Raw genomic sequence first — 15,826 nt, forward strand, 5'->3', positions numbered from 1 at the left:
TTCTAAAACTTCCAGCTTCATTTTAGATTTTTAGCCACTGTAGTATTTTATTTCTGAAGTGTACTTTTTGTTACAGGGTACATGATAACCAGTGATATCCTCTAACTGTTAACAAATTTACTTTTCAATTGACACTCGTATGATAATATAAATAAATTAGAATTGGATTTTACCCAATTTTTCATGCAGTTGGCAGGCACTGTGTTTTACTTTATTAGTAACTCAAGTGTGGTCAGAACGTGACTGTGAATTTGGGATATTTTTGTTTGTAAAACATCATTATTTCTTAAGCAGCATTAAAACCTGAGCTGTGTAACTAAGGAGACAGCTACCACCTCATTCTTGCACTGACTCAAGGGAAACAGGTCAGTTCTTTTAAAGGGCCCCCTCCATGGTCATCACAGGTGGAATGGTTTGAAACTAGTAGGACGGTGAGAGTGAGAGTGAAGGTGAGGTTGACGCTGAGGGTGGGGTCGGTGAGGATGGGAGGAAAGGCAACAAGCCTAGGCGCTTGGATGAAAATACCCACATCTCACTGGGAACCAGATTCTCTGGTTTCCTCCCACACTCCAAAGACTTGCTGATATGATAGCTGGCCACTGTCAGTGACCTCTAGTGTAGGAGGGAGGTAGCAGGAGCAGGGTGAGTGATGCCCATGTGAAAGGAAATGGATTACAGGGAAATAAATGAGGGATTGTGACTGAGAGAGACAGCATAGACCAAATGGGCCAAATAGCCTCCTTCCATGCAGTGACAAGTTATGAAATGTCTTGATGAGTGCTCAGTTTTGCCTACACATGGTGGATGGAGAATGTATAAACTCTTCCAACAATTTCCTAACTGGGTCATTTAGATTTATACATAATTCCCCAATTTGACGTCCTCTTTGCGTTATTGAGAAGTGAGTGACAAACTGTGGGTCACTATTTTTTGGTCTGATTTCTATTGGCAAGCTCGTAATAACATCATCATATCTGGGAAATGATACCTGTCCCTGAGTGACGGGATTGCTCAGGCCAGTTTCCTAAATTCAATGAAAAACGGGCACAAACATTTCAAAATGGGAGTAATAAAGCCTATTTTTATCTGATGTATTCATTAAAATTAGCAAGCAGATCCAATTTCTAGACAAAATTGTTGACTTTTTTTGTGAGGTGCAGTGGTCTCTGAGTTATGTCTGGGGCTGTCAGAATGTGGGATTGTGATCTATTGTTTTGTCACTGCAAGTGCAGAACAATTAGCCTAAAGTCGGGGAGATTTTAAATAACGAATCACACAGCATTGTGCCTTTAAGAACCAATACACAGTTTATAATTTGCTTGGCGAAGTGGATTAGAGTCATGGAGAGATACAAAACAGAAAGAGCCCATTAGTCTATCAGGTTCATACCAACCAGCGGCATCCATTTACACTTATCCTACAGTAATCCCATTATTTTTTATTCTCCCCAGATACTCTTCAGCTCCCCACCAGATTCTACACACTAGGGGCAATTACAGTGACCAGCTCAGCTACCAGTTCACACATCTTTGGAATGTGAGATGGAACTGGAAACCACAAGAAACAGGGAGAACGTTGAGTTACACAGGCTCTGCTGTTAAGCACGCAGACAAAAATCACTGTCAAATATGAGGACATGGATTTGCTTTGGTTAGATTATAAACTATCAATCTATAGTGATGAATTCAAGTGTAATCAGTGAGTTTGAGAATTTGATTTCAAATGTGAATCACTTTTATACAGAGAGCTCTTACTGTCTTGGATTTGTTGGAACCCAGTGGAAGCAAATTCATCAATAACTTTCAATGTGGAATGGATTACTGTTGGAGGGAATATTTGTTGGGATTTGGGGAAGGAAAAGAGGAATAGGATGGCACAGTTAGGATTGCCTCCATATACTGTAGAAGGTCATGAATGTAGGGTTGAATGTAGCTAGAGCACTTTTAACGCAAGACATTCCCATTGAAGTGGCATTTCTCTTTTTAGCTCATAGTTTCACAACTTGGGGTAGGGTTTAAACTCAGGAGACTGAATCTGCCTGATAGTTATGAGATCGCCATTTCCACTTGTGTATGTGCACAAACACACACATCTAACCACACACGCACTCTCACACAAACACACACAAAAACATCTATAATCACACATGCACACAGAGTACACACATATAAACATACATACCCACCAGCAAATATATGTGAGTAAACAAACACACATAATCACACAGTCATTTACAAATACACAAAAACACACACAAAGATAACTATCAGTCTAACCAAACCACCACCCTGTACAGACATACTGCATAACACAAACATTATCTCTGTCTCTCTCCCCCTCCCCCTTCCCCTCTTACCCTCCCAGGCACACATGCATGCAAGGATGCACGCACAGACGCATGCAAGTGAGTACAGAAGTGCCAATATACTCATGCAGACGTTGTGGTGATGAAGGGGTGTTAGAATTACTGGAGGGTACAAAACCTGATCGACCTCTTCAGGTTGTTGCTTGCAGCAGCTCTTGCCGTCAGCAGCTCCGCCATCAGCAGCTCCGCCATCAGCAGCTCCGCCATCAGCAGCTCCGCCATCAGCAGCTCCACCACAGCAGCTCTTGCCATCAGCAGCTCCACCACAGCAGCCCGGTGACTACATGGAGATAGAAAACATCAAAAATATCTTCACCACTTACTGTCAATTTCCACCTCTGCCTCAACTTCATACCACATATCACTGATTCCCTCTCCATCTCAGGGGGCTGGACTAACCAAAGCATCCCACAGCTATAATAAACATAAAATGCTTGAAATATTCAAAAATTAGAAGAAAAAGCAGTTTATGTCTCCGGCCTGGGGTCCTTCATCAGAAGAGAGTGAGTGAGTGAGTGAGTGAGTGAGTGAGTGTGTGAGTGTGTGTGTGTGTGTGTGTGAGTTTGTGAGTGAGTGAGTGAGTGTGTGTGTGTGAGTGTGTGTGTGTGAGTGTGTGAGTGTGTGTGTGTGAGTGTGTGTGTGTGATGGTGAGTGTGTGTGCGTGTGTGATGGTGAGTGAGTGTGTGTGTGTGTGTGTGAGTGTGTTGTATTAGTATTATCGTCACACTTACATGTACAGAGAGACAGTGGAAAAGCGTCGGTGGTATGCCATCCGGATGGATTATTCCACGCACAAGGACAGCAATATAGTGTAAAGAAGACAGAATCTACAATACGATGTTGCAGCTACAGAGAATGTGCTGCAAAGGTAAACAAATAAAGTACAAGGGCCAGAATGAAGTAGATTGGGAGATCAAGATTTCATCTTCAGTGCATAGGAAATCCTTCCAAAAATTTCATAACTATGGGATAGAAGCTGTCCTTGACCCTGGTGGTCTATGTTTCAAGCTTTTGTATGTTCTATCTGATGGGAGAAGGGAAAACACAGAGTGAGATAGAAGAGCTCCTTGATTATGTTGAATGTTTTCCGGAGCAGCAGCAAGCCTAGACGGAATCTGTGTAGGAGAGGTTTGCTTGGCTTGCATGATGTTGTGTGTGTGCGTGCACGTGTGCATGAGCATGTATTTTCATGTGTGTGAGAACAAATTGATGCCCAGGCAGTATTGAATTAGGTCAATGAACGCTACCTTCTTATCTGTCCTTCAAGACCATAGCCCTACCTAATTCTTCTTCCCAAATTGAATGGATGGTATCTCTCCCTCACACCTGGATTTAGAAATGTATACAGTTCCTTCGTCATCACTGGGTCTCCCGCTGTGATTGAACTGTGCAACAACCTTCACCAGATGGATTGCAGGAGAGTTCAGCACAGCCTTCTCAACAGTGATCAGTAAATAGAGTCCTTGTCACAGTTCGTCGTGAGCAGCTGTGTACAGAGGACTATCTGATCTACAGACTGCTCCTAGGGACTGAAATAAAGATGAACCAACCGCTACTAGATCATCAACTCAGTAACCTGCCAGAAACTTAATGGTCATCCAGCACAGCAAGCTGTCTGTCTGGCAAATTCCAGGCTGCAGGAGCATGAGCTGAGGGATGCACTGAAACTTGGTGCAGCCAATGCAAGGGCTCAGTGGAGAAAGACCAGAGTCCCGTTTTCTTCTGCTACTGGACATGGAGGAGTGGACAATGGTGGGGAAGCCCCTCAAACAACAGAAGTGTGCATTGCCACAAGAGGCCACATGAGTGGCAATGGTACCATGTAAATAAATGAGCTCAGACCATAAAACATAAGAGAAGAATGAGGCCATTCAGCCCACTGTGTCTCCTCCACCATTCTAATATGGATGAGTTATTATCCCTCTCAACCCCAGTCTCCCATCTTCTCCCCATAATCGTTAACACCCTGACTAATCAAGAACCTAAGAACCTCCACCTTAAATATACCCAATGACTTGGCCTCCACAGCCGTCTGTGGCAATGAATTCCGCTGGCTAAAGAAATCCTTTCCTCCTTTCTCTGTTATAAATGGATGTCCCTCTATTCTGACACTGTGCCCTCTGGTCCTAGATTCCACTACTCGACATCCATTCTATCTAGGCCTTTCAATATTTGTAGGTTTCAATGAGATCCCCCCTCATTCTTCTAAACTCCAGTGAGCACAGGCTCAGAGCTATCAAACGCTACTCATACATTAACCCTTTCATTCCCAGAATCATTCTAGCCAGCCTCCTCTGGACCCTCTCCAATGCCAGCACATTTTTTCTTAGATAACGGCCCAAAGCTGCTCACGATACCTTAGTGCTGCCTGAACAATACCTTACAAAGCTTGTGTATTACATCTTTGCCTTTCTATTCTAGTCCTCTCAAAATGAATGCTATCATTACATTTGTCTTCCTCACCACCAAATCAACTTGCAAGTTATCCTTCAGGGAATCCAGCATGAGGACTTACCAGTCCTTTTGCATTTCTGAATTTTGAAATTTCTCCCCATTTAGGAAATAGCTTATGTCTTTATTCCTTCTACCAAGCACTTGACCATACACTTTCCTACTCTATATTCCATTTGCCACTTCTTTGCCCATTCTCCCAATCTCCGTTTCCTCAACACTACCTGTCACTCCACCCATCTTCATACCATCCACAACCTTGGCCACAAAGTCAACAATTCCATCATCCCAATCATTGACATTTAATTTGAACAGAAGCTCTCCCAACACTGACCCCTGCAGAACACCACTAGTTATCATCAGCCAACCAGAAAAGGCCCTCTTTATTCCCATTCTTTGCCATGGGCTCTTATCTTGTTAAGCAGCCTCATGTGTGGCACCTTGTGAAAGGACTTCTGAAAATCCACTATACAGTACGTCCTTTGTCTATCCTAACTTTGGCCAGCTCCTCTCTCAGGCCTATGTAATTTCCTTAACTCTAGTATAATACAGGTACTGATACATCTGACTCCATCTTCTCCCTCTCAAACTGCAGGGTGGAGTTTATCATATTATGATCATTGCCTCCTAAGGGTTCCCTGATCAAATTTGGTTCATTGCACCTCACCCAATCCAGAATCGTCTTTCCCCTGGTGGGCTCAACCACAAGCTGCTCTAAAATACTATCTCATAGGCAGTCTACAAATTCCATCTTTTGGGACTCAGCACCGTCCGGATTTTCCCAATCCACTTGCATATTGAAATCCCCATGACTATCATAACATTAGCTTTTTTACATGCCTTTCCTATATCCCATGCAATTTGCATCCATGTCCTATCTACTGGTATACAACTCCCATCAAGGTCCCCTTACCCTGCAGATTCTTAACTCTACCCACAAGTATTCTACATTTTCTGATACTATGTAACCTCTTTCTAAGGATTTGACTTCACTTTTTACCAACAGATCCACCCCACCCCCTCTGCCTACCCACATGTCCTTTCGATACAATGTAAATCCTTGGATATAAACTATGATCTTCTTTCAGCCAGGATTCAGTGACACCCACAATTGCCAATGTGTAACTGTGCTCCAAAATCATCTACCTTATTCTGTATACTCCTTGCATTCAAATATAACCCCTCCAGTCCTGTATTCAACACCCTTTTTGATTTTGCTCTCACTGACTGAAATGTTGCCTCATCATCTGCCTGTCCTTTCTTATAGTCTCACCGCACACTTCATCACCTTGTGTACCAACTGCCCTATCACCCGGTTTCCCATCGCCCTGCCAAATTAGTTTAAACCCTCCCCAACAGCTTTAGAAAACCTGCCCACAAGAATATTGTCCCCCCTTGGGTTCAGGTGCATTCTGTCCCCTTTGTACATATCATACCTTCCTCAAAAGAGATCCGGAAATCTGAAATCCTACCCCCTGCTCCAACACCTCAACCACGCTCTCATTTGCCAAATCACCTTATTCTTACACCCTCCAGCACATGGCAGCAATCTCTGGAGGTCCTGCTTTTCAGCTTTCTACCCAACTCCCTCAATTCTCCTTTCAGGACCTCCTCCCTTTTCCTGCCTATGTTGTTGCTACCAATATACACCACGATTTCTGGTTGCTCACTCTCTCCCTCCGAATGGTGTGGACCCGAGCGGAGACATCCCAGACCCTGGCACCTGGGAGGCAACATATCATTTGTGCAACACACACAAAATGCTGGAGGAAATCAGCAGGCCAGGCAGCATCTATGGAAAAGACTAGTCGACATTTTGGGCTGAGACCCTTTATCAGGATCTTGTTTGTGATATCATCTGGGTGTCTCTTTCAGGTTCACAGAATCTCCTCTCTGCTCCTCCAACTATGGAATACTCTACCACTACTGCACTGTTTTCTCTTCCCCCTTCCCCCTCCTCCCACCACCACCACCTTCTGAGCCACAGAGACAGACTCAGTGCCAGAAACCTAATTGCTGTGGCTTTCCTGTTAGGCCATTGCCCCTCTTCCCCCAACAGTATCCAAGGTTGTATAGCTGTTGTTGAGTGGAATGGCCACAAATGTTCTCTACACCGGCTGTCTAACCCTTTCACCCTCCTGACAGCAACCTGTGTCCTGAACCTTGGGTGTAATTACCTCCTGTATGCCCTTTTGCTCAACTCCTCAGCCTCCTGAATGATCCAGAGATCATCCAGTTCCAATTCCGTAATGCAGCATGAAAGAAGCTGCAGCTGAATGCACTTCCTGCAGGTATAGTCATCAGCAGTACTGGAAAGTCTCCCCGCCTTCCCACATCCCGCAAGAGGAACATTCCACTATCCTGCCTGGCATCTCGACCGCAGTAACTGTGATCAGCAATGGCAGTAAATACTGTCCTTGCCTCGATGACAAGAAACTCACTTTCAGTTATCAGATCCTGTTGACAGGGCAAATAAACAAAGGTCTATAAAAACAATCTGTGGTAGCCACAGTCTGACAAAAGGGTAGGTATTTGGCTGCAGCCATTGGAGTTTCCTTACTTGGGTGAAGGTACGGTAACCCTCGAGGATGGGTCTGTATCCTGTGCAGCGACACAAGTTTCCTGGGAGGCAAATTAACAGAGGTAATTTAAAATTAAGCAGTCACACTGACATAGTTCGAATATCCCACACCTGTTCTCTCTCTGATGCTGGGAAATTCTGCAGAGAATTTATCTCAATCAGCAGCAAGAATGTGCACTGTGAGGTGGTGAGTTACCGTGGTTTCCACCAGCTGACAGAGGACACCTTTGGTCCTTGTGTGAAACCAGGAACATCAGAGCCGAGACTCATATATAAAATATGTGGAAGAGGCAGTGACTGGAATCATCGATTCTGTTTATCTTACAGATGCTGCCTGACCTGCGAAATGTTTCCATCAGCTTTTGTAAAAGGTACAAACTCGAAGGCTGAGAGGAGATTTAATTGGTGGGGAGGGGGGAGAGGTGTTGAATAAAAATTAAGGGAGAGAGATTTGGACAGACAATATGACAAGATCACCTAGATTTTAGGTCAGGAGAGCGGGCAACTAGCAGGAATGTAAGAGTTTAGAGGGAAGTGAAAGAAAAGAATGGAGCCAGAGCTGGTCCGGAACACTTGGATAGAGAGCAGAAAACTTCAACATATCAATGTCATGGACCTAAGGAATTCCTCATCTCTCTCTTTATCCACATAAATCTTACAGGCAATCCAGGCAATCTTTAATAAGTGTTGCCCCTCTCTTTTTGCCTTAGCTCACCCAAGCCAAGTTTCCCTTTTACTTGAATCCAGTGTTTAGAGGCTAAGGAGGGATATGAAATTTGCCTGAGAGCAGTATGACCACACGTGGTGAACGCATGGTGCAGAGGTGTGACCTTGCATTATGTATGCATTTTTCCAGATGGTTATTGGGAAGGCCCACAACGTTGTCGTCACTTCCTCCCACTCACTCCTGCCACCCAAATCACTCACACTCTCCTGTTCATTGATCAGCTCATTTCTCCATGAAATGTGTGTCAAAGCTTTGGCTTCCATGGTACAACAGAAAAGGAGGCTATTGAGCCCATCCGGTCCATGCCAGCTCCAAGAGGGGGAGTAACCCCATCAGTCTCATGCACCCGATTTATCGTCTGGCACCCTGTGACTTTATCCACTCGTACACGCTCATCAGCTCCTCTTAGATTCTTTTGCTGCTTACAAAGGATTAATTTACAGTGGCCAATTAACTTCCTAGCTCATAAAAAGAGCACAGAAAGTCGAGGTGTAATCTGCACCCTTGGAACTGTGAGGCAGTCGAACTAACTGCTGCACCACCTTACTGCCCTTTAATCTGTTCCCTTACTCCATCAGGTTGCAAACTGGACAAGGGACAGGAACTGAGCCTCAAACGAGCAGGCCCTACCTTGGAGGGTGTCTTCGATTTCCTCCATTGTGGGGTTCAGGTTGTTCCGCAATAAAGTGTATACAGACATGACAATTCCCGGGGTGCAGAATCCACACTGGGAGCCGTGGGCCTTTGCAATACGCTCCTGAGGTTGAAACAAAAACAGAGATTTAGTGCGGGAAGTTTGATCAGACATGGAAACTCTCATTACAATGCAGTAAAGAACAAAACCGGGCCACCGTGTGAAGCATGGAAGAGATGCTCTAAATGCTTTGAATTCTGTATTAGCAAGAGATAATGGTTCCATAACATTTAAAGGGAATTATATTATCCCTAGGGTTTTACTAAGAGATCTAGGTAACAGCAATCCCATCACAGTACCATAAACTCCAGCGTGCCACAGTGGTGCAGTGGTAAGAGCCACTACCTCACAGCAATTCCAGTGATGCAGGTTCAATGCTGACCACGGCTGCTGTCCCCTGCACGGACTCCAGTTTTGTCCCAAGGATGTTTAATTTGCCACCGGAAATTGTTCCTTATGGGGAAGTAAGTGGGAAATCTTGAGGGAATTGATAAGAATGTGGGTTAAGTAAAAAAATAAGGGATTAATGTATTAGTAAAATAGGGTGTTTGATGGACCAAAGAATCTGTTTTCATGCTGTATGACTTGGCGACCTACGTATCAGTTACTGGAGCTAATATACAGTACTTAAACAATTCCACAGAAAACAGGCACAGTTATGGATCGTCTCTGGTCAGCTGCAAACACACCACATCATGTGACATCTGAGGATGATGACTGGTTCAGTCAGAGTAGGCAGATGGGAAGTTGTTCCCATGAGCAAATGGTTCAAGACTCTCTGGACTGAGACCTAAAGTTACAAGGCAAGTGTGTAGCAAAGCAGTTCTGGTGCATGAAGTGTGGACTGAACATACTGCCAACACCCACTTGGATTCCAGCAAAAATTCATCAGCCTGGGGAGAAACCAGTTAAAAGAAATTCTTCAAAATAGATAGATTAAAAAAATAAATAAATAGATAGAAAGCTAAGTCTGCAGATACTGGAAATCAGAAATAAAAGTAGAAACTGCTGGACTCGCTGTATTTGTAGTGAGAGAATCAGAGTCCACATTTCGGGTGAACAATGGGTGAAATGCCTGCAGTTTGAAAGCTGCTTTTATGCATTCCACCAATGGATAAATTTTCACGTCAATTTTTCTTTAAATAATCCACAGACTGGTTCTGCTCTGAAACTCTCTGTGTATATGGAAGGTGGAAAGAGAACCAACCAGGCCCTTCCAAACGGACTGGATAGGCACTTACGAACGAATGAGTTTGAGGCAAACAGGACAACAGCAGGGATGGGATTGATGGTGCCAGCTTTTCTCCTTTACGTCTTGGCTTACAAGACCCAAGTCCTAGACGTTTGCATAAATGACCCGGCACCTCAAAGGTCTGAACACGTCTGTCCCCACGTCTCTTGGTCCCTGCTTTCCTTACGGAATCCCACCACGTATCATCACAGTGCCACATCATGCCCTTCAGTTTACAGCTGGCACCACTGACCCTGCCTTCTGCATGTAGAAGGGAGACATGGTACTAATGCCAGGGGTGCAGCTCACCTGGACTGGATGAAGCCTCGTACTGGTGCTCCCGATCCCCTCCACCGTGGTCACAGCAGTCCAGTGAAGGGAGCAAAGGGGTGCAAGACAGGCATTCACAGCCATGTGTCTGCGGAGATGCTGTCAAGGTGGCACAGAATGTCTGGTGGTGTCCTGACTGATTGGGAAGACTAGGACCAAAATGGCCCAGATAGAGAGTGGAAAGAGATGCTGGGGAAGTGGGTTACAGGGCATATGTGGAATGGGCTCACTTTAGCCAAGTGGATCACAAAAATATTAACTAACTAATGATAAATCCAATCACTGATGTCATTAACCTGCTTTGGTTAAACTCTGAAAGGTAGAGACCAGCCTGAGGTTTAGGTCACAGTCTCTCACATTCTCTCTCACTCACAGTCCCTCTCACACTCTCTCTCAGTCCCTCTCACTCATTTATCACCTTTTTAACTTATCAGGGTCCAGTATACAAACATCATCTGCCTCCCCTTATCACCTTCCAGTTTGTGTCTCTATCTTTCCCTTCCTCTCCCTCACCCAGTTCCTCATTTCCTTGTCTGTTTCCACCTATCATTCCCAGCCTCTGTCTCCGAACTCCATGCTGCATCCTTCCCCACACGTCTCCCAACTCCACCCACGTCCACCAATAACCTCCCGGCCCCTGCCTCACATCTCTCCCTCTGGCTGACCTCCCTCTACACTCTCACTCGATGCAGTGTCTCAACACAAAGTGTCAGCCATTCCTTTCCCTCCACGATTGCTGACTGACCCACTGAGTTCCTCCAGAAGCTTGATTTTTTTGCTCCAGATCCCAGCAGCTGGAACGAGCTGCCTGGGAAAGTTCCTGAGGGAGGAACAACAATGAGATTTGAAAGACATATGGAATATATTTCTCTCAACCAAACAGGAACTCTTTAGAGATATGGGCCAAACATGGGCAAATGGGACTAGTTTAGCTGAGCATTTTGATTGACATGAATGATTTGGCCCAAGTGACCTGTATTCACACTATATAATTTATAACTGTAAGTCTAAACTGCAGTCTTTTGTGTCTCCAATCTCTCTTTTCCCAACACTCCTGCCAGTTTGCCAAGAACTGAAACCCATTTCTCCCAACCCTGCACCTGTTGCATATCCAATTCTCTGATCCTATCCCAATTTGCATTTATTGGTTATAACTCAGAAGTTAGTATTTATGCTCAGTAATTTGGACCAGAAATGTTTATATTTCTTCAACTGGACATTTTTATTCATTCTCTGTATTTTGTTTAGAGGTTTCTTGCTAACCTCGAAAAGACCATATGTAATGTGAAGGATTCATGGAGCCTTTGCCTCTCCAGAGAAAACAACCCAATTTGTCCAGTTTCTCCTCACACCACATGCCATCAGATCCGGGCAGCATCCTGGTACCTCTTCCCCATTCACTTCAAAGTCTGTAAAGGTGTAATCATATATCTCCTAGAAAAAGGCAAAGACTGCTCACACGTGGAACACCTTGATATTATTGGTGTCTGGTCTGGGTGTAGGAGTTATGGTTGGGGGAAATGAGGATGCCCAATGGATTGCAAACACTTTGCAGAATCTTTTTGCTTTTGCAATGTTTAACAAGTTCCATTGAATATGAATGCCGAGAAGGAAATCAATCAGGCTTTCTTGTGTCATATACTGGTTGGTGAAAGGATACATGATCTTCCCCTGGAGAGTGTTGTACTTGGAGATCATCACTGTGCAGGAGCCACATCCTCCTTCCCCACAGCCGAGCTTGGTTCCAGTCAGCCCCACTGACAGTTACATTAAGGAAAGCTGTGGTCAACAGAAATGTAACTGATTGACACAGACCACTCAAAACGCATCCGAACAGATTCCATAGGCTGTTGCAGGTAAAATTATTGGATGGGTATCGGAGGACAACCAAAGGATGTGCACCTGGAGAAGAGCCAGTCAGAAACTGCCCAGGGAATGAAGAATATGAAATGAATGACATCTAGCCTGGTCAGGCCAACATATATCAATTTAAAGCAAAAAGTGACCATCAAAAGAGTTTAGCAAAAAGCATACACAGAAACCAATTCAGCTAGCAATTGGAGTTACAGGGCAATGTGAACTAATTCCTCTTTCCACAGATGCTGTTAACTGGCAGAGTTCTTCCAGTTTTTCTGTTTGGGTTTAATGATGTAGTTGGAGAGAAACCGATGGGTTCAGTGATGGAATTTACAGGGAACCAGTGGGTACAGTGATTGAGTTTATACAGAAATCAGTGGGGTCAGTGATGAAGTTTATAGGGAACAAATAGGTTCAGTGATAGCATTTACACAGGCAACCAGTTGGTCCACTGGTGGTTTGTAGAGGACCAGTGGGTCCAGTGATTGAGCTTATAGAGGAACCATTTGGTTCCATGGTGGTGGATGCAGGGAAATAGTGGGGTCAGTCTTGGAGTTTATCATGGACGAGTGGGTGCAGTGAGTGGGTTTACAGATATTTGCCACTGACAGAATTTGCAGTGTTGGCTCATATAGATTTTATGGTGTGTGCCGTTCGCTTGATCTACATAGTACTTTTCTAGAAGAATTTAGCCAAGTCCCAAACTCAACACCAGCCATTATGAAATTCAATTAGCCATAAAACAGACTGTGTGCCTAACAGCTGACTCTGTTCATTACGATTTGAGATTGAGACAGAAATAATTCTCATTACATTAGTAAAATTGAAAGGATTCATTTCCAGAAATATGTTATCATCTTTATTATCTGCTGTGAATTTTGTCAATCGTGCAGGGTATTAGTTTGAATTCTTGTAAAAGGCTGTGACATGTTAACACAGAAATACAACCTAAATGCATTCAGGATTTGTCAGACAGGTTATGGCATTCATTTAAGAGTGAATAATTTCTGTGGCAAATATGGAAATATCAAAATGGTAATTTTTATTTTTGAGATACAGTGCGGAATAGGCCTTTCCGGCCCTTTGAGCCACGCTGCACCGTGCTGCCCAGCCGCCCCTGATTTAATCTTAGCCACTGTTAGACAGGTCTCAAGCTGGTGTTGAAATGCTCCCTCTCTAAAGCTTCATGTATCACTGAGGTGCTATTAAATGGTTATTCCCGATTACTTGTGGTGGTCTTTAAAGTATTCCAAGCCACAGCTTGGTGCAAGGTCACTGACCCTTTAACTACAGGCTACACTAGTTGGACGACACAATGGAAGAAACCAGTTGTACTTCTGTATTGCAGATTGTGTCGAGGAACTATCTATTTTGGTTGGCCCCTTTACTCCACCCCCTATTTAACAACAGCATATCAATTTCCTTGGAAGAGCTTAGTAAGGGTAGGGATCCCAATTTTTTATCTGACGTTGAGCGTGGTCTTTTGGAAGGATCTGCTAGCACACTTCCCTCTCACCCTCCATGTTTGTAAGTCACATGTACCACCAATTGCACAAAGGAAGGATACATTTCCTCCTCAGGAAGGTTAACAAGTTCAGTTCAGGATCCACATTTCTCTCCACAACCTGTGGACAATCAAACAAGAACAGAAGAAAGAGTTAGCACACCCTAGCAACTAGTAAACCTTAATGAGGTTGTCCACTGCTCTTTTAATTTTCCAGCAGCTGAAGAATTGCACAGCATCAGTGTAAGATGGTCACAGTACCACATGGCAGACAAGCTGGAACTCCAGGGAGAGAAGTTAATTCCTCAACAACACAGTTATAATCAGCGCCCTTCTTTCAGTTCCATTGGCTTCAAACAAAGCAAACGTGCAGATGGGATTCACCTAAACAAGGATGCTTTTCTGGTGACTTTAGCTCCCACTCCACTTATGTATTTTTCTCCCATCTCCACACTCAATGTTCAGGGGAAGCTAGCTTGGACATACTGGCTTATGCCATCATGGTTCCTATTGTCCTACAACTCCCAGCCCATGGTGTGGGACATCCCCACTACATGGGCTGCATCACTGTATAAAGGGCATCTAGAGCATGCAAACTCTTTTCAGTTTAGTAATTGCCTTTAGGGGAAGAATCTATTGTCCCATGTTTGCTCGTGACTCCATTCGCACAGCTCGATCTCAATTGTCATGTGAAATGGCCGGCAATCCATGAAATGAGGCCACCCAGATCAAAGCTGCCTTTGGGCTAACACACATCGGAGTGTATTTACCAGTGTTGGCTAGCATTTGGCTCACTACAATGTAAGGCAACAGGTCTAAAGACTCATCCAAGAGTTCAAATTCCATCATGGCCTGACTGCCCTTAACACCGTAATCAACCCCGACCTGACAAACTTGATAGCTGCCTGCATGTTTCTCATTTTAATCTTTTGGAAAACCTGCACTTTCATCCCTATCAAGGGCCAAATCTTTTCACTTCTTTTATCAAACCTCCCACCTTACCCATACCAAACCAGAGGATGCTCAAAATACCCAGCGGGTCAGGCAGCATCTGTGGAAAGAGGAGAAGTTAACTTTTCAATTCAGTAAACTTTCACCAGAACTGATGGACATTCTGATTGAGCTGAAATATTAATCCAGAATCAGAATCAGATTTATTATCACCAGCATGTGGCGTGAAATTTGTTAAATTAGCAGCAGCAGTTCAATGCAATACATAATCTAGCAGAGAGAAAAAAAATAATAAATAAACAAGTAAATCGGTTATGTATATTCAATAGATTAAAGATGTGCAAAAACAGAAATACTGTATATTAAAAAAAAGGTGAGGTAGTGTCCAAAGATTCAATGTCCATTTAGGAATCGGATGGTGGAGAAGAAGCTATTCCTGAATCGCTGAGTGTGTGCCTTCAGGCTTCTGTATCTCCTACCTGATGGTAACAGTGAGTAAAGGGCATGCCCTGGGTGCTGGAGGTCTTTAATAATGGACGCTGCCTTTTTGAGACACTGCTCCCTAAAGATGTCCTGGGTACTTTGTAGGCTAGTGCCCAAGATGGAGCTGACTAGGTTTACAACCGTCTGCAGCTTCTATCGGTCCTGTGCAGTAGCCCCCTCATACCAAACAGTGATGGAGCCTGTCAGAATGCTCTCCATGGTATAACTATAGAAGTTTTTGAGTGTATTTGTTGACATGCCAAATCGCATCAAATTCCTAATAAAGTATAGCCATTGCCTTACCTTCTTTATAACTGCATCAATATGTTGGGACCGGGTTAGATCCTCAGAGATCTTGTTACCCAGGAACTTGAAGTTTCTCTTTCCATAGATGGTTGCTGCCCTGAAAAATTCTGTTGCCCTCTACTATCATTTCAGATTTCCAAGCACCTGCTGTGTTCTGCTTTTCTGACTAATTTTCCTTCATTAGGACACATTTTCAAACTAATCAACTGTGTTCAGCTTCTGATCCTTTGCTCAGAGAGCACATATTCCTGATAAGAATCTTATCAAAGGCTTGGAGTGTTTTACCACTCATGTCAAATGCTATAGGAAAAAATTGAGGTGTTTAAACTTATGTTGACAACCCGAG

General features: G+C 43.9%; 1 protein-coding gene across 6 annotated transcripts in view; it reads right to left on the reverse strand.

The window, feature by feature from the left end:
• xdh (xanthine dehydrogenase) overlaps window positions 1-15,826 on the reverse strand; it is a 109,016-nt gene that overhangs the window by 86,523 nt on the left and 6,667 nt on the right. For 5 of the 6 annotated variants that reach the window (XM_072247655.1, XM_072247671.1, XM_072247646.1 and 2 more), the window contains exons 3-8: window positions 13,804-13,861; window positions 12,040-12,136; window positions 10,359-10,467; window positions 8,755-8,881; window positions 7,377-7,438; window positions 2,484-2,645 (exon numbers count right to left, since the gene is read on the reverse strand). In XM_072247655.1, coding sequence (XP_072103756.1) covers window positions 2,484-2,645; window positions 7,377-7,438; window positions 8,755-8,881; window positions 10,359-10,467; window positions 12,040-12,136; window positions 13,804-13,861 — 615 coding nt within the window. The remainder of the gene's footprint in view (window positions 1-2,483; window positions 2,646-7,376; window positions 7,439-8,754; window positions 8,882-10,358; window positions 10,468-12,039; window positions 12,137-13,803; window positions 13,862-15,826) is intronic. The other variant, XM_072247665.1, reaches the window with a different exon arrangement.

This window comes from Mobula birostris, chromosome 2 (genome assembly GCF_030028105.1).
Source record: "Mobula birostris isolate sMobBir1 chromosome 2, sMobBir1.hap1, whole genome shotgun sequence".
In the NCBI taxonomy this organism is placed as follows: domain Eukaryota; kingdom Metazoa; phylum Chordata; class Chondrichthyes; order Myliobatiformes; family Myliobatidae; genus Mobula; species Mobula birostris.